At 36.0% G+C, this 19,781-nt stretch overlaps 1 protein-coding gene across 8 annotated transcripts in view; it reads left to right on the forward strand.

Annotated features, from left to right (window-relative positions):
• The window catches only part of AASDH (aminoadipate-semialdehyde dehydrogenase), a 35,398-nt gene extending 17,527 nt beyond the window's left edge, over window positions 1–17,871 (forward strand). For 2 of the 8 annotated variants that reach the window (XM_027102865.1, XM_027102866.1), the window contains 10 exons: window positions 5,447–5,688; window positions 6,057–6,163; window positions 6,690–6,862; window positions 7,292–7,484; window positions 8,539–8,654; window positions 9,666–10,461; window positions 13,079–13,242; window positions 14,441–14,563; window positions 15,385–15,516; window positions 17,199–17,700. In XM_027102865.1, the coding sequence (XP_026958666.1) occupies window positions 5,447–5,688; window positions 6,057–6,163; window positions 6,690–6,862; window positions 7,292–7,484; window positions 8,539–8,654; window positions 9,666–10,461; window positions 13,079–13,242; window positions 14,441–14,563; window positions 15,385–15,516; window positions 17,199–17,588 (2,436 nt within the window). In that variant the 3' untranslated portion in view covers window positions 17,589–17,700. Of the gene's footprint in view, window positions 1–5,446; window positions 5,689–6,056; window positions 6,164–6,689; window positions 6,863–7,291; window positions 7,485–8,538; window positions 8,655–9,665; window positions 10,462–12,157; window positions 12,298–13,078; window positions 13,243–14,440; window positions 14,564–15,384; window positions 15,517–17,198 lie in introns of those variants that run through there. The other 6 variants (XM_027102868.1, XM_027102869.1, XM_027102871.1 and 3 more) reach the window with 4 other exon arrangements.
• The last annotated feature ends 1,910 nt before the right edge of the window (window positions 17,872–19,781 follow it).

Below are 19,781 nucleotides of genomic sequence, written 5' to 3' on the forward strand. Positions count from 1 at the left end.
TTAAAAGCTCTCAAAGAGAATACATGCTACTAAAGTTTTGAAAATTGGAAAAAAATAGAATATCTTGAGTTACTACGGGAGAGAAAGGCCCCAAAGTGAGATGGACTAAGCTTTTGAGGAAATTAAGAACCTCTTTATCTCAGGAGTAAGAGTTTTCTCTTGCGAAGAAAGGGCCAGTATTTGGTTTCTTACAAACCTAAAGTATATTTGGGAATTTTTTGCATACTCTGGGTAACAAAGTTATATTATTTAAACTTGATGCCTTTTAAAAGTGAAACCTTTTAGTTAGAGCAAAATCTTAGGTTGCTATCTACCAAAGTGTCAACATAAGTGTTTTTCATTTTTACATAAATTTTTACGTAGGCAATCTGGAAGAAAACTATAACATTTTCTATCACTTTTTTCTGTTATTTGCTAAGTCCTGTTTCCCTATGCCTAAGATGATTTGGTAGCAAAGGATGTTGAGTTGTCCTGTGCCAATAAATGGATCATTTCAGTTTATGAGTATCTGAAAAGTGTTACTATGCTTTACCTTGCTGGATATTCATAGTTGTGCATTCATTTGTAGAGTTCAAAGTTGAAATTATCCTTAACACTAGAAATTAGGCCAGAATGTTTCAGATTTGCTTTACTGAAAATGGAGAGCAGGACCATTCAGTCGTCATTTTGACAAGAGATTTTCCTTATGATGAAAGTCTTGGGGGCTTCCCTGGTGGCGCAGTGGTTAAGAATCTGCCTGCCAATGCAAGGGACACGGGTTCGAGCCCTGGCCCAGGAAGATCCCACATCCTGCGGAACAACTAAGCCTGTGTGCCACAACTACTGAGCCTGCGCTCAAGAGCCCGCAAGTGACAACTGCTGAGCCCACGTGCCACAACTACAGAAGCCTGTGCGCCTAGAGCCCATGCTCCGCAACAAGAGAAACCACGACAATGAGAAGCCCATGCACCACAACGAAGAGTAGCCCCTGCTCACCGCAACTAGAGAAAGCCCACGCACAGCAATGATGACCCAACACAGCCAAAAATAAAAACAAACAAATAAATAAATAAATTTGTTAAAAAAGAAAAACCCAAAAAACTCTTGGTGGAACAGTTAAGAGCTTGATTTAGGATCATTTCAAGATAAATAGGGTGACCACTGTAATTTATTACCAAAAACTTGGAATCCTGAGAGTGAATGAAAGCACTAAGTTCCCAGATAGTAATCTGGAACAATAAGTACGTACTGGGATATAGGGTCATCCTACTGCTTAAATATTTTGACAAGCCATGACCTTAAATAATCTCCCCAAATTAAAATTCAGGTTGTCCTTTTAGCTTTTATTGAAAGAAGCCATTTTAAAATCTTCATTCACGTAACCTCTGGCTATAGCCAAGTGAGGAGATTGGCAGATATTCTTCCCAAAAAGCAACTATAAAGCTGGACAAAATTGACAAAAATAACCATTTCAACACTTTAGAAATCAACTAAAGGCATATAACTATCTGAAATATGTTTTTTGTTTGTTTTTGTTTACAGAAATATGTTTATATTTTTAAAAACTGCTGAATTTTGCTTTAGAAAAGGGAATCTGTGGCATTCTAGCCAGCAAGAAGGGCCTACAGCTCCAACAGCCTGAGGTTGCTATGGTGAGGAGGGCAAGCACATTCCTGACTGACCTTGAGGCTATGTGCATGCACATAAGAGACACAAAAGAGCCCATGGAAAATAAAAGCTGGATTAGACTTGAAAATGACGTAACTTTGAATGAGCTCCCCTATCCACATACAGATCCATCTATACAGACAATCTGTCCAGTCACTGGTTGACATCTGAGCTATGCAGACATGAGGCGACGCTTAGGAAGTAAGACTTAAAAAGGAAAACAAGAATATGTATTTTGGGACTTCCCTGGTGGTCCAGTGGTAAAGAATCCGCCTTACAATGCCGGGGACACAGGTTCGATCCCTGGTCGGGGAACTAAGATCTCACATGCTGTGGGACAACTAAGCCCGTGCGCCACAACTAGTGAGCTCGCGCACTTCAACTAGAGAACCTGCGTGCCGCAAACCACAGAGCCTACGCACTTTGGAGCCTGCGCGCCACAACTAGAGAGAGAAAAACCCTCATGCCAAAACTAGAGAGAAGCCCGCATGCCGCAACAAAAGATCCCGTGTGCCGCAACTAAGACCTGATGCAGCCAAAAAAAAGAGAATATTTTAGGGAATTCCCTGGTGGTCCAGTGGTTAGGATTCCAAGCTCTCACTGCCAAGGGCCAAAAAAAAAGTATTTAATTTAATTTATTTTTTGGCCATACCATGCAGCTCGTGGGATCTTAGTTCCCCCACCAGGGATTGAGCCTGGGCCACGGCAGTGAAGGTGCTGAGTCTTAACCACCAGATCACCAGGGAGTTCCCAAATACCTATTTTAAAAGCCAACTGAGCAGTGACATCAGTGACCATACGGGGGAGACGATTCACATTTAGCCCAGGCAAGTTACAAACAAAGAAATAAACAAGCAAATAAAAAACCAGCAACAAAACATTTCATAACGATAAAGTGGTCAGTACATCAAGAAGTACATTGTTGGGACTTCCCTGGTGGCGCAGTGGTTAGGACTCTGTGCTCCCAATGCAGGGGACCCAGGTTCGATCCCCGGTCAGGGAACTAGATCCCACATGCATGCTGCAACTGAGAGTTCTCATGTCACAACTAAGGAGTCTGCCTGCCGCAACTAAGACCTGGTGCAAAATTAATTAATTTTTAAAAAAGTATATTGTTATATCAAGAACATGATATCTGCCTGAAAATAGAGGTTCCAAATACATGAAGCAAAAATGGACAGAACTGAAAGGAGAAATAGATGACTCAATGGTTTGAAATTTTAGTACCCTACTTTCAGTAATTCATTGAAAAACTAGACAGAAATCAGTGTGCATGTAATAAAGAAGACTTGAATAACATTATCAACCAAATTCCACATGTAGAGCACTCCATCCACCAAATGCAGAGTATACATTTCCTAGGATAGGTCATATGCTAGGCTACAAAATAAGTCTCAGGAAATGTAAAATGTGTTGATGAAAAATTAATTAGTCAATCTAAGAAAGAATGTTCTTTGAGCCAAACTGAGGATTATAACCCGAGGGACAGTCTTTCAGAAAGATCTGAGGACCCTCCTGCCTGTTAGAAGTCAAAGCACAGTTATATACATTTTCGAGACAAAGAGTTATACATCAAAGTGACATATTGATAGTTTACATAGTCTAGATCTGCACATATAAGGCGAGTAGTGGGTCATTGTGACCCATCACAGGATTAAGAAAGGAATGTTATCTTCTAAGGAATTACCTTGTTGGTGTGAGGAGAAATTTGCTTTTTACGATGTAGCAGGTATTTCTGTGTCTTCTAAGGTGGTCTGGTTAATGTATAATGCAGATGCACATTGCACCGTAAAGCGAGCGTAGTGGGGCCCAAATGGGCAGAGAGAGAATTTTATGTTAAAATATTGTTTTTGTCCTGCCTTAAAAATAATTTTATTTCATCAAATGTGACTAAGTGGGATTTGTCCCAGGAATGCACATTTGCTTTAACATCCAAAAATCCACTGATGCTATATACTAGATAAAGAATAATGAACAAAAAGCACATAATTATGTCAGCAGATGCAGAAAAATTATTTGGCAAATCCAATGCCAATGATAAAAAAAAGTCAACAAACTAGGAATAGAAGGGAACTTCCCCAACATGATAAAGGATGTCTACAAAAAGACTACAGCTAACATTATAATTGGATAAAAGACTGAATGCTTTCACTCGTAAGATTGGGAACAAGGCAAGGATGTTTGCTTTTTCACTTCTCTTCAGCATTATTCTGGTTGTTCTAGGCAGTGCAATAAAGCAAAAAGGAAGAAAGAAATTAAGCACCCATACTGGACAAGAAGAAGTAAAGCTATTTGCAGACGACATGGGGGAACTACTAGAACTAATAAACAAGTTCAGCAAGGTTGGAGGGTACAAGATCAATATGCAAAATCAACTATATTTCTACATTATAGAAAAAAAGCCCAAAAATGAAATTAAGAGAATAATTATATTCACAATAGCATCAAAAATAATAAAATAGGAATAAATTTAAAGAAGAACAAGGCTTGTACGATGAAAACTATAGAATATTGTTGATAGAAATTGAAGAGCTAAATAAATGAAGAGACATTTCATGTTTATGGATTGGATGTCTCAATATTGTCAAGATTGCAGTTCTCCCTATAAATTAAACCCAGCCCCTATCAAAATCCTGATGGACTTCTTTGGGGGAGAAATTGACAAGCTGATCCTAAATTTTATATGGAAATTCAAAAGGTAGTCCTGATCCATACAATAGAATAAAAAGTCCTATGGTCTGAGTGTTTGTGTCCCCCCAGAATTCATATGGGGCCTTTGGGACTGCTTAGGTCATGAGGGTGAAGCCCTCATGAATGGGATTTAGTGCCCTTGTAAAAAAGACCCCACAGAGCTTCCTATCCCCTTCCACCATGTGAGGACACAGCAAGAAGTCTAACCTGGAAGAGAGGTCTCACCAGAACCGGACCATGCTGGCACCCTGGTCTTGGACTTCTATCCTCCAAGAACTGTGAGAAGTAAACTTCTGTTGTTTATAACCTACCCAGTCTACAGTATTTTGTTATAGCAGCCTGAACAGACTAAGACAAAAAAGAATGAATTATTGATATATACAACATGAATCACAAAGTATTTTCACTGAACATAGAGTAAAAGATGCTAGGTCAAAACAGAATACATGTTGTATGATTCCATTTTTATAAAATTCTAGAAAATGTCAGCTGATCATCAGTGACAAAAAATAGATCAGTGGTTGTCTGGAGGAGAGGTCCAGTTGGAGGGAAGAATTACAATGGTACATAGGTGATTTTAGGGTTGAAGGATATGTTCATTATCTGGATTGTGGTGATGGTTTCACCAATAATATATCTCAAAATTTGTATTGTACAATTTAAATATGTATAGTCTATTGTATGTCAATTATATTATCTTAATAAAGTTGTTTTTTAAAATCTTTATTCATTGTTTTGCTTAGGCACTTCCTTAACGCTTTTATATACTTTTTCTACATAGGAATAATGGGAAAGGAAATGTAAATTCATTTAATAAATTTTTGTCCTTTAAACCTTTTTGTCTAAACTGCATAATGAAACATAATTAATATTTGCTTGTTTTTTACTGAAGTAAAATTTATGTCCACATTAAAAAGGTAATGCTGCTTCAGTAGTTTTCCAAATATTTGGAAAGTAGATTTGCCATTTAGTAAACACAGCCTTAATTTCCTTGTGAGCTCCCAATGTTAAGCTTTGGACTAATCACTACAGTGTGGTTTTTTGTTTTTTGTTTTTTTTTTTAAAGAAGTGAAGGGAAAGAAATAATTTATTTTTAATGTATCTACAGGCAACACCGACATTGCTTAGAAGATTTGGATCTCAGCTTATCAAGTCAACTGTTTTATCAACCAATACTTCTCTTCGAGTATTGGCCCTTGGTGGCGAAGCATTTCCATCATTAACTGTTCTCAAAAGCTGGAGAGGAATAGGCAATAAAACACAAATATTTAATGTTTATGGTATCACCGAGGTCTCAAGTTGGGCGACTTTTTACAGGATACCAGAGAAAATTCTTAACTCTACTTTGAAGTAAGGGTTTCAGTTACTTCAGGGTAGGGTAGAAACTGTTATTTTTCCAGTATCTTAACACAAATAGTATTTTTGATAGGCACTGGAGTAATATTTTATAAACACTATTTTATCTAGAATTTTAAGCTGGGAATCCAGAACCTTTCTTATTTTAACTGGTGCTACAGATCCTGCTAGAGGTTTTCGTAACTAAACAGCGATGAATAACATGATAACTTTTCCACCTAACCTTTTCCTCTTGTCCATCTTTGAATTATAACAAAAACCTTTTTTTTCTTTATTTGGTACAATGTGATTTAAATGCACTGGTAAATATTCTATTCAAATGAAAAATTTTTAATTTGGTTTGGGTTGTTGTGTTTTCATAGATGTGACTTGCCTGTACAACTGGGATTTCCACTGCTTGGAACAGTAGTTGAAGTCAAAGATACTAATGGCTTCACAGTTCAAGAAGGCAATGGCCAAGTATTTTTAGGTTGTTTTACATTTGTTGATTGGGAATAATTTCTTTTTTTTTCCAAGAAAAAAAATCTGATGTGTTAATTTTATTCTTTCCTCAATTATTCTTAAGTCTAGTATTCTTTTCGGTGATGGTAATTTTTAATCTCATCCTCACAGTCATGAAACATTTAATTAGTTACCATAATTATTTCAGATAACAATGTCTAATACTCTAAGAGAAGATATAAAAGTAATTTAGAAACTGTAAATTGGTTGTTTGTATTTCTGTTTATAGCCAAAATTCTATTAGTATTTTAAGAATATTTTTAATCACATGTATTTTTAGAACTAGATTGTGTTTCATCCCTTTGCTTACTTTACTAAGGTTCTTATTGTATATAATTTTATCAGATAACATTTAAAAGTGAGTCCCCCTTTTTATATAAATATTCAAACTTTGAAACTTAGTAACTGAGCTTTTGGAGATGTTCTGATTTCTTGGTTTTTATTATATTTTCCATGAATTTTTAAAATTACATTGTTGTTTATATCTTGTGAAGGTGGCAGAAATAGAGTATGTTTTCTTGATGATGAAATGACAGTTCCACTTGGCACAATGAGGGCCACAGGAGACTTTGTGACTATAAAAGATGGAGAGATATTTTTCTTGGGGCGAAAGGACAGTCAGATCAAACGTCATGGCAAACGTCTTAACATTGAACTTGTGCAACAGGTAGAACTGTTTAAATATTAAACATCTATTAATATATGTAGGTACTAGAGGCAGCCATAACTACTTTTCTGTTCCAGGGTTCTCTGTCAGTATTATTTAAACCTAAGACTTTTGTGTTAATGATGAATTACAGTAGAAGATATGGATAATTCATTGTGCACTTTATTCTCAGCATGAAGAGTTGTTTTTTAAATAAGTGACAAAGGGGATTTTGATAACTGAAGATAAGTTGACTTATTTTGCTCTGGGAGCTATTATTTTTGGAAAACATTAAGAACCCAGTGTGCTGGTAATAGTGATAGTAGGAAACAATTTTTTAAAAATCTCTAGTGAATTCCAGATTTTAATTTGACTGTATTGAATGCAGAGTATTTAGGAAGTTTGTTTTTAAATGTCCTTATTGGCAAATTGAGATAATCTCTCTCATAGGTTGCTGAAGGTCTTCAACAAGTGGAATCTTGTGCAGTTACATGGTATAATCAGGAAAAATTAATTTTGTTCATGGTGTCCAAAAATGATTTAGTAAAGGATTACATCTTTAAAGAACTGCAGAAACATCTTCCAAGTCATGCAATCCCGGATGAGCTTGTATTGATTGATTCTCTACCATTTACATCTCATGGTAAAATAATTTGAAGCAGCTATGTTTCAGTGCCAAATGATACTAATTGTATTAACTAGTTTAAAGGCCACTTAAATCCTTATTATTATAAGTAATACTAATATATATTGTGGTAGACCCTCTGTTAAATACTTTGTATAATTAACTCATTTTATCTCCAGAAACTCCTGTGAGTAGGTTGTATTATTCCCATTTACTTATGTGGAAAATAAGGCTTAAGAGGTTAAATAATTTCCCCCAAATCACATTGCTAGTTAGTAGTAGAGTTGAAATTCTGTAGGACTGTTTGACTTCAAAACATGTGCTCTTAATCACCATATTCTATTACTTTCCCAATTTCATCTTTATTTAATATTTCAGAATGTGGTTATTGCTCAGTAAATAGTACCATTTCTTTAGCTCTTTAAATGAGAGCAACATTAGCCCCTCCTTTCTTTTTTTTTCTTTTATTTAAAATTATTTATTTTTTGGCTGCATTGGGTCTTTGTGGCTGTGCGCGGGCTTTCTCTCCTTTTTTTTGTCTTTTAAAAATATTATTTATTTTTGGCTGCGTTGTGTCTTCGCTCCTGTGCGTGGGCTTTCTGTAGTTGCGGCGAGCGGGGGCTACTCTGTTGTGGTGCACTAGTGTTGTGGTGCGCAGGCTTCTCATTGTGGTGGCTTCTCTTTTTGCGGAGCATGGGCTCTAGGCTCGCAGGCTTCAGTAGTTGTGGCTCGCAGGCTTCAAAGCACAGGCTCAGTAGTTGTGGCGCACGGGCTTAGTCGCTCCGCGGCATGTGGGATCTTCCCAGACCAGGGATTGAACAGGTGTCCTCTGCATTGGCAGGTATCGGATTCCTAACCACTGCGCCACCAGGGAAGTCCCTCCTTTCTTTTTATCTGCTACCCACTACATTCTGGGTAGCATGGGACTGTCTTCTTGATTATTGATTCTGCATGACAAACTATTTTATAGGATTTCTAACCTTAACAATGAAAAATGTGTGTATTGTGACTAACAAAGACATGAAGGGGTCAAGCTGAAATTTAAAAATTGTTATTTCTCTTTTGTATTAAGGCAAAATTGATGTTTCTGAGTTAAATAAGATTTATTTAAACTCCATAAACTTGAAGTCTGAATGTAAACTCAATGGAAAAGAGGAACTTTGGGAAAAATTACATCATTTGTGGAAGGTACAACTTTTAAGATACAAATTTGTTATTATAAAGAGGTTGTTGTATATCTTCAGGGAATGTAGCATCCTAGTAAGTCTGATAAAATTTTCTAAGAATATTACTGCTGCCCAGATGTTAAGTAGTATAGCTTTGTTTTATTCAATTTGTATTCAAATAAGGGTTAGGTTCTCTACTGCAAGATTAGATTAAGCTCCCTATATAGAAATTTATTGGAAGTGAGGTAGTCATAAAAGGCACGAGTAGACAAAACGCCTCTTGACATAACTTTTCCCTAAGATGGTCAGTCAAGTGCAGTAACACTTGTCAGAGTTGAAAAAATAGCCGAATCTTGCTGTACCACTATCTGTGGTATAAAGGCTTAACATAATTATTCCAGAAGAACTTTCAGTAACAACATGTATGCTTCTGCTTAAGGGAATTAATATATATATATGTATATAACAATTAAAAACTTATTTTAAAATATATATATTTTATTACCTATGATTTACAGGTCAGTATAATTTTTCTTAGAAATTTTGGAGTTTTCTAAAGGGTTCTAACAAGAGGATGTAACTGTACAGTCTTGTCTGAAAATAGATATCTATATAAAAGTAATATCCACTTCATTTTTAGATTCTTGGAAAATAATTTCGGTTTATGTGAAGTTAATGAAAATAATTACTCCCATATTATAGAAATATCAGATATTGTTAATATCTGATATTAAATCAGGTGTTTTTATAATTCCATTCCCTATTGTATGGGTAGAAAAACTGCTCTAAAGGGAAGTATAATTTGCAGTTCTAAGGTAGTTTGTGACAAAATTGGTAGCATAATGATGGTCTCCTTTACTATACAGAAAATAATTTTAAAATTTACTTTAATTGTTAAAAAATTTATTTTGTTTGTGTTTTGTGTTCATCTCATTAATGTAGTTACCATCATCTATATATTACCTTTAAATGCTGAATTCTTTTGGTTTTAGATCTTTAACTTCACCATATTTCTCATTTCTCTAATCTGTAGTCTGTTCTGAGTCTCTCAGAAGACCCTTTGAAGGTTCCTGATGAGTCACTCTTCTTAAATAGTGGTGGAGATTCTTTGAAGTCCATACGGCTCCTCAATGAGATTGAAAACCTTGTTGGCACAGCAGTACCTGGGCTTCTGGAAATTATTCTTAGCAGTTCTATTTTAGAGATTTACAATCACATCCTTCAAACAGTGTTTCCAGATGAAGATCTGACATTTAGCAAGAATTATTCCACAAAAAGAAAATCCAGCGATGTTAATCAAGAGGAAACCAGTGGAAAATCTTTACATCAGGAATCTGTCATGCCTTTAAATTGTGACAACGAGATCAATGCTTTTATTGCACTGAGCCGAGGGAGTCAGATTTTGTCTCTGAATACTACTAGGTTTTTAACTAAGTTGGAACATTGCCCTTCAGCCTATTCTTCTGATTTAATTTCACAGACTAACATTCAAAATATGAAAAGCTTAAATCCTCCAGCTCTTATTGGGAAGTCAAAAGATATGTCCTGTGTTGCAAAAGTTTCTGAAGAGGAAACATCTGTGATGGGGGCTGAGAAAATGGAGTTTCGTGTGAGGTGGAGGTCAGACACAGGCAAATGTGTGGATGCTTCACCTCTGCTTGTAATACCAGCTGTTGATAAGTCATCTGCAACTGTGTACATTGGCTCCCATTCTCATAGAATGATGGCAGTTGATCTTTACTCTGGAAAGGTGAAATGGGAACAGATTTTGGGAGATCGCATTGAATCCTCAGCATGTGTATCTAAGTGTGGAAACTTTATTGTAGTGGGTAAGTTTCTGAATTTGAGGTTTATAGAGTTAAATTTAATTACCATATGGTAATGCTAGTAGGGCCAAGTTAAATTTAAAAAACCTATGCATAGTAGGTTTGGTTGCTGTCAAAGAATAATAGTTAACTACATGCTGATTCATAGTGTGGGCCTTGGGTCAGAGTTTCTGGATTTGAAGCTAACTCTCAAGCTGTTACCAGCTCTGTGACCTTCAACGAGTTGCTGAACTTCTTAGAACTTCAGTTTTCTTATGAGTATATGGGCATAATCAATAAAACATGGTGCTGCATCACAGATTATCGCCAGACTTAATGGCTTAGAATAATAAACATTTATTTATTTATTTATTGGGATATAGTTGCTTTAATAAACATTTATTATCTCACAGTTTCTATGGGTCAGGAATTTAGGAAGGGTTTAGCTGAAAGTTCTGGCTCAGGGTTTTTCATGTGGCAGCAACCATCTGAAGCCTTGACGAGCTGGAAAAATCTGCTTCTAAGATGGCTTACTCACATTGCTGCAAACAGAAGACTTCAGTTTTTGCTGGCTTTTGGCAGGAAGCTTCAGTTTCTTGACACATGGGCTTCTCCATAGGCTGCTTGAATGCCCTCACAACATGGAAGCTAACTTCCCTCAGAGTGAGTGACCCAAGAGAGTGATTGAGGAGGAACGCAGTACTTTTAGTGTCTAAAGTTGTATACCATTATTTGTGCCTTATTCTGTTATTAGAAGAACATCATTAAGTCTGGCCCACACTCAGAGGGAGGGGAATTAGCTTCACCTGTTGAATATCTCTGAGTATCAAAGAATTTGTGGATGTATTTTAAAACTACCACAATAATCAGAGATTTTGAGAGGATTAAATGAAATAATTGCTTGTGAATCCTTTAGTACATTGCTAGGGACAGACTAAGTGCTCAAAGAATAATAGTTAACTACATGCTGATTCAGTGTGGGCCTTAGGTCAGAGTTTCTGGATTTGAACCTAGCTGTAAAGCTACTACCAGCTCTGTGACCTTCAACAAGTGTTAGCTACTACCTTCTACTCAGTTTCATTAAGGTGTAGGTGACTCTTACTTTACAAAGATATGGGGGTCTAGGCGTAATGTCTCCTGAACTACCACTCTCTTTTTACCCCCCAAACTACATCAAGTTTTACTTTAATGCTCATGGCATGTGCTTACCAAAGCTGTTCAGACTAAGTGCTTAGGAATATATCTCCCTACTTATGTTAGCCTGGCTAGAATCTACTTGAATCTGAGTTTGATTCTTCTGTATTGAAAACTTACATTTTGAAAATTATACTACAGGAAACTTTCAGTTATACATGTGAATGATCATGAGTAATCCCTATCCATGAAAGTCAGCTCATTGAGGTTACTGTTTGCATTCCAAGTGTCTAAACCCAAAGCCTCTGGCACGTGGTGGTCACTTAGTACTTTTTTTCTCTTTTTAAAAAAATTTCCAGTTTTATTGAGATGTAATTGACATACAACATTTTATTAGCTTAAGGTATACAATATAATGTTTGATATGTGTATATTGCAAAATGATTACCACAGTAAATCTAGTTAGCATACATCACCTCAAATATACAGTTCAGTGTTGTTAACTATCACTTAGTACTTTAAATATTTGTTATTAATATAATATACAGTAAAACCCTTTTTAGTATACAGTTTTATATTTTGACAGATACATACTATCATGTAACCACTACCACAATCAAGAGTCCACTGCTCCAGGGACTTCCCTGGTGGCGCAGTGGTTAAGAATCCGCCTGCCAGTGCAGGGGACACAAGTTTGATCCCTGGTCCAGGAAGATCCCACATGCAGCGGAGCAACTAAGCCCGTGCGCCACAACTACTGAGCCTGTGCTCTAGAGCCCATGCTCCACAACTACTGAAGCCCACACGTCTAGAGCCCATGCTCCACAACAAGAGAAGCCACTGCAGTGAGAAGCCTGTGCACCGCAACGAAGAGTAGCCCCTGCTCCCCGCAACTAGAGAAAGCCTGTGCATAGCAACGAAGACCCAACACTGCCAAAATTATATATATATATATATATATATATATATGCATATAGTAGCACTTCACTGTGAGCATTACATGAGTTAACAGATATAAAATTCTTAGAGTAGTACCCTTCACAAGGTAAAAGGTCAATAAACATTTGGTCATTGTTAATGTTAGCATTTCTGGAACACCTACTATGTACTGGGCATTTATCCTAATTATCACAGTAACCTTGATGTAGATGTATCCACATTCAGCAGAAAGATAATCTGGGCCCAGTGATGCTAGGTAATTTGCCCAAAGGATGGCCATGACAAGATCTGAATCCAAGTTGTCAAAGCCTCTTTCTGCTGCAGCATGCTCATGTTCATTGTTTTCCTGGTAGTGAAGCACTTTATGGTACTTTTAAAATGTAAGATGTACCTACTAAATAGGTTTTTTATACAAATGGTTGCTGCTTTGCTGAAATGTAAATCGAGCCAAACATAGAGCCTAAGTACACATGAAGAACATCGAATATATATTGTCATGATTTAAGCCAAATAATTATTTTCCAGTGACATATCTAAATCTCATCTTTTGTATTTTGTTTCCCAACAGGCTGTTATAATGGGTTGGTTTATATTCTGAAGAGTAATAGTGGAGAAAAATACTGGATGTTTACTACTGATGATGCTGTCAAAAGCTCAGCAACTGTGGATCCAACCACAGGACTTTTTTACATTGGTTCTCATGACCAGCATGCATACGCTTTAGATATATATGTAAGAATTCACTTCATCAATTTCATACCATAAGCATAGATAGAAGAGTGTGAAACTATCAGGTGGTGGTGACTAGAGGAGCAGGTATTAACTATTCCCAAGTTTGTGATCTGGGAAGATTAAGGGGTTAATTAACAGCCATAATATCTTAAGACAATTTTAACTTCCTTACCGAATTTTCACAAATAAATTTACTACTCAGAGTTTTGAAATATAAGGAACTTAGAATGCCATCTTGACAATAGAGAAGAATCACAAAAATATCAATAAGAACTGATTACATAAAATTTTTAAATTTAAGAATTATAAAATTAAAAAGAAATAAGTTGGGAAAAGTTTTTGAAACAAGTGTGACAGTTAAAATATTCATAAGTATAAACTAAGAGCAAATACAAATTAATAAGAAAAATGTAAAGGTCCAGATAGAAAAATAAACAAGGGATATAAATGCACAGGACCCCAAAGAAGAAATAGCTAGTAAATGAATTTAGATATTTCATATGTTTAAGAATCAAAGGAATGAAAATTAAAACTTTGAGATAAAGAAGCAAATGTTACTAGAGTGTGGCATTAAACGCTGGTGACAATGGTGGGAGGTAAAGCCTTCGAGGAAAACAATTTGACCATAGGTAACAATTTCATATCCTTTGATTCAGTAAAATTCTTCTAGGAGTCTGTCCTGGCAAAATAATCAGCAACATGGACAGATATATGCATGAAGATGTCTATTTCCAAATTGTTTATAACACCAAGCAATTAGTTCAAGACAATTTTCAATGATAAGGTAGAGAAATTATTTTGTGTTCATATGGGATATGATTCATTAAAGTAATATTTAAAGAGTTTTACAAAGTAAGTGAGCTAAATTAGATACAAAGTGTATGATATTCAGAGTGATGATCTCAAGTATATTAAGCTGTGTGTGTGTGCGTGTACCAAAAAGATCACAAGGGAAAATGCTAAAATGTTAACAGTGGTAATCTCTGGGTATTGGCTTTTGTCATCTTTTTATACTAACTTGATTCTTCGCAGTGAGTATATATTATTTTTATACTAAAAATAAAAGTTATATTAACTAAGATAGACATAACATCAGGAGGGACAGGATATGTATATTTTGTTAATCACCAGCAGAAACCAATTAATTTGCTTTCTTTTTCTTTCTTTTTTTTTTTTTAATTTGCTTTCTTATTTGCAGAAAAAGAAGTGTGTTTGGAAGTTGAAATGCGGAGGAACTGTTTTTTCTTCTCCTTGTTTGAGCCTGATTCCATATCACTTGTATTTTGCTACGCTGGGAGGACTTTTACTGGCTATAAATCCTGTAGGCATAAAAGAATATTTATTGATTTTATTACCTGTTTTTCTTTAATATTTTTTATTTTTGCTTTGAATTCTGCAAATTTGAAGTAGATCTCAGTTAGATATTGTCCATACGTTACTGAACCAGAATTCATTAAAAATGACTGACATAAAGTATAGAAAGATGAGAAAAATCTAAGTTCTGTGTATGTCTTTTATCAATTTTTTATTTTATTTTTTTGGCTACGTTGGGTCTTCATTGCTGTGCATGGGCTTTCTCTAGTGGCAGAGAGCGGGGGCTACTCTTCATTGTGGTGCGTGGGCTTCTTATTGCGGTGGCTTGTTGCAGAGCACGGGCTCTAGGTGCTCCGACTTCAGTAGTTGCAGAGCATGGGCTCTAGGCGTGGGCTTCAGAAGTTGTGGCGAGTGGGCTTAGTTGCTCTGTGGCGTGGGGATCTTCCCGGACCAGGGATCGAACCCATGTCCCCTCCTTTGGCACGTGGATTCTTAACCACTGCGCCACCAGGGAAGTCCTATCAATTTTTAAGTTGGCAGACTGTTCTTGGTCCTGTCAAGAACTTCGTGTCCATTCTAAGGATGGAGTTTATGTGCTAGTTATTTCTTTCCTGGTTTTATTGCAAGTTTTTAGCATTCATAAGTAGCACTCATTAATTTTATAGCTGTGTATATGTGTACTAGCTTCATTTATAATGTCAGCATGCCATTATAGCATTTTCTGGTGTTTATAGCTTTACCTCTGGGAGATTTATGAGTTTATTTTATAAAGGGTAGTTGATTAGTAGAATGATTTAAATGCTGTGAATTGCTTTTTGCCCCTCACAGGCCACTGGGAAGAGAGTTTGGAAACATTCCTGTGGAAAGCCACTCTTTTCTTCTCCACGGTGTTGCCTACAGTATATTTGTATTGGCTGTGTAGATGGGAATTTTCTCTGCTTTACTCACTTTGGAGAACAGGTAAAAATTTCTAGTTCTGTTTTATTTACATTTCTCAAAGGCATAGTAGCTGGTGACAACTGAAGTAAAATTTTAAACATTATTCGACCCATTGTGTTGAAAACTAATTCTATTTTAATTGTCAAACCACGGGTTTTTAAAATTTTGAATGACGCTATAATAGATTTAAAAGATTCTATCCAAACATTGTTTTACTTTGCCATTCTCCTCTCACAATTTAAAAAATGTCATCAGCTTTTTTTGTGTGTTTTTTTTGTTTTTTTGCGGTACGCGGGCCTCTCACTGTTGTGGCCTCTCCCGTTGCGGAGCACAGCCTCTGGACGCGCAGGCTCAGCGGCCATGGCTCACGGGCCCAGCCGCTCCGTGGCATGTGGGATCTTCCCAGACCGGGGCTTGAACCCGTGTCCCCTGCATTGGCAGGCGGACTCTCAACCACTGCGCCACCAGGGAAGCCCATGTTATCAGTTTTTAGCCAACTTTATTATAACCTCTATTCCGATTGTGAACATTGAAATAAACAACTGCTTCTTCTATGAAAACCTAAATCTGTTACATAACCCAATTTGCATTGTGTGGAAGTTCCATCTTCAACTTCATGATCGGCGGGGTAGGCTCCTTCTGAGTCATAATAGGTCTTTCGTTGGGATAATAATCTCTACTTCTTTACCCATAAGTGACTGTGGCACAACTTCTGTGTTTTTGATTTTGGGGATTATTTTGTGGACTTGAGAGTGTACTAGCTCCAACATAAGTTAGCCCATTGCTGGCTAGAGTTGACTTTGGGTGCTTTTTATTCTACATTCACCCCTCATAGCCTAGCGGTTTCTTTTGTTCTGTGTGACAATTACTTTGTGATGAAATCTTTTATTAAGTTCACTTAATATTTTTTATTTACAAAGTAATTTGAATATATTCTCACCTTTGGATTTCTAAAAAGCAGCAAATGCTATTACCCCTTTTTTATACCTTTTCTGAATGAACCAAAGAAAGATTAAAGTGATTTTGTCCAAGTCAGGGACAGAATTGAGATTACAAATCATATTTCATGAATATACCCACTCTTTTTATTTTGCTTTTACTGTACTGCTATTACTATGGATTTGTAAACACTATCTTAGACTTATGCTTTTTCTTCCTTGTGTGTTTTCTTTAAAGTATGGCTGACAGGTTAATCTGTAGTAGCTTTGAAATAAGCAAACAGTGTATATATCTACAGGGTAGACACACAACTCATAGCTCTTTGTTTAAAGCTTTAAATTATTGCACATAAACTTTTCCTTTCAGCCTACTTACCCCCTTATTCCTCCATTAGGAGACCAGAATAAGATACAATTTTTAATAACATACACTGAAAACTGTAGTTTTTTCTTCGAAATAAGTGTCTCTGAACATACAAGTAATAACTTTTGAATGGGGTTCGAAATGAATTTTACTTCATAATATTATGCATAGCGGTGATTTAGGTAATAAGGACACTCACTGGTGGGTTTTGTGCTAGATTTTACCATTGGGACAGAGGTCTAATCTGAGGGTGCTACTTTTGGGAGAAAGCCATTATTTTCTCTATGTATAGTTACCATTCAGTAGCCTGCGTCTCTCACATTTTACTAAGAATTTCAAAAAGCTTTATAGAATTGTTGAAATGAGATGAATGAATTATTTTTGCCTTTATCACCCTTCAGATTTGGCAGTTCTCTACCAATGAACCAATCTTTTCATCCCCATGTACCTCAGCATCAGAGCAAGAAATATTTTTTGGTTCCCATGATTGCTTTATCTACTGTTGTAGTATGAAAGGTCACCTCCAATGGAAATTTGAAACTACTTCAAGGGTGTATTCAACACCATTTGCTTTCCACAACCACAGTCGTGGCAATGAAGTGTTGCTGGCAGCAGCATCTACTGATGGGAAGCTATGGATCTTGGAATCTAAGAGTGGAGAGTTGCAAAGTGTGTATCAACTTCCTGGAGAAGTTTTCTCTTCTCCTGTGGTCTGGGAATCAATGCTTATTATTGGATGTAGAAATAATTATGTTTATTGTCTGGATTTATTGGGTGGCAATCAAAGATAATGAAGGACAGTCTTTACTAGAAAATATCTGTGAGATGTTTGAAAATATTTTACATTATGGAGCATGTGGATAGTCTTATTTTATGTTAAAGATTATATTTTGTTTAAGAAACTTGTCTATTACACTTTATTGGAAAACAACCGTATTTTACTTCCTATAGGAGCAACAAATGCTTTTAAAAGGAATTATAGAACAAAACACATCAATATGTTAAGTGACAGTTTCTTTTAATTAGGCTACAGATGTTCTACTTGGTTTTTTATAAAAGACTTCTGGAAAAAAAGATCAGAATATACTTGGTGGGTTAAAAAATTAGTCTGTGATGTAATACACCATTCACTCATTTATACTGAGATTCATAACAAGATTTTCAAAGAAAGGATCTATTTATCAAATTAGTTTCCATAATTTAAAATTTTTTATTATTATTTTTATATTTTATTTATTTATTTATTTGGTTGCACCAGGTCGTAGTTGGGGCAGGCAGGCTCCTTTAGTTGTGGCTCATGGGCTCCTTGGTTGCAGCACGTAGCCTCCATAGTTGCAGCTCGCCAGCTCCTTAGTTGCGGCACGTGGGCTCCTTAGTTGTGGCTCACGGGCTCCTTAGTTGTAGCATGCGAACTCTTAGTTGTGGCATGCTTGTGGGATCTACTTCCCTGACCAGGGATCGAACCCAGGCCCCCTGCACTGGGACCAGGGAGTCTTAACCACTGCACCACCAGGGAAGTCCCTGTAGTAGTCTCTTATGATCTTTAATATTTCTGTGGTGTCAGTTGTAACTTCTTCTTTTCCATTTCTGATTTTATTGATTTGGGCCCTCTCTCTTTTTTTTATTGATGAGTCTGGCTAAAGGTTTATCTGTTTTTTTTTTAAGCTTTTCAAAGAAGCAGCTTTTAGTTTCATTTTATTGTTTTTTAAGTCTCCTTCATTTATTTCTGCTCTGATCTTTATGATTTATTTCCTTATAGTAACTTTGGGTTTTGTTTGTTCTTTTTCTAGTTTAGATGTAAGGTTAGGTTGTTTGAGATTTTTCTCATTTCCTGAGATAAGCTTGTATTGCCATAAACTTCTCTCTTAGAACTGCTTTTGCTGTGTCCCATAGATTTTGGATCATTGTTTTTCATTTTCATTTGTCTCCAGGTATTTTTTTAAAATTTCCTCTTTGATTTCTTCAGTGATCCATTGGTTTTTTAGTAGCATATTGTTTAGCCTCCACGTGTTTGTGGTTTTGCAATTTTTTTCTTGTAGTTGATTTCTGGTCTTCTAGCGTTGTGGTTGGAAAAGATGCTTGATATGATTTCAATTTTCTTAAATTTACTGAGGCTTGTTTTGTGGCCTAGCATGTGATTTAGCCTGGAGAGTGTTCTATGTGCACTTGAAAACAATGTATTCTGCTGCTATTGGATGGAATGTTCTAAATGTGTTTATTAAGTCTTATCTGGTCTAATGTGTCATTTAAGACACAGTGTTTCCTTACTGATTTTCTGTCTGGATGATCTGTCCATTGATGTAATTGGGGTGTAAAACTTTCCTACTATTATTGTGTTACTATTGATCTCTCCCTTTATGTCTGCTGGTATTTGCTTTATGTATTTTGGTGTTCCTATGTTGGTGTTTATATATTTACAGTTGTTATGTCTTCTTGAATTGATCCCTTGATCATTATGTAGTGTCCTTCTTTGTCTCTTCCAACAGTCTTTATTGTAACATCTATTTTATCATATATAAGTATTGCTACTTACCCTGGCTTTCTTTTGATTTCCATTTGTGTTCAATACCTTTTGCATCTCTTCACTTTCAATCTGTGTATGTCTTTAGATCTGAAGTGAGTCTCCTGTAGGCAGGAAGGCGGGATATATATGGGTCTTTTTTTTTTTTTAATCCATTCAGCCACTCTGTGTCTTTTGATTGGAGCATTTAGTCCATTTACAATTAAAGTAATTATTTGTATGTTCTAATTGCCATTTTGTTAATTATTTTAGGGTTTTTTTGTAGGGCTGTTTTGTTCCTTCTTTTGTTCTCTTGTGATTTGATGACTATCTTTAGTGTTATGTTTGGATTCCTTTTCTCTTCTTTTGTGTATCTATTATAGATTTTTGGCTTGTAGTTACCATGAGGTATTTATATAGTAATCTGTATTTATACATGATTGTTTTATGTTGTTGATCTCTTAATTTCAAATACATTTTAACA

The sequence above is a fragment of the Aethalodelphis obliquidens genome, unplaced genomic scaffold (assembly GCF_003676395.1).
Source record: "Aethalodelphis obliquidens isolate GAN/ISIS:26980383/991018 unplaced genomic scaffold, ASM367639v1 scaffold6, whole genome shotgun sequence".
NCBI lineage: Eukaryota > Metazoa > Chordata > Mammalia > Artiodactyla > Delphinidae > Aethalodelphis > Aethalodelphis obliquidens.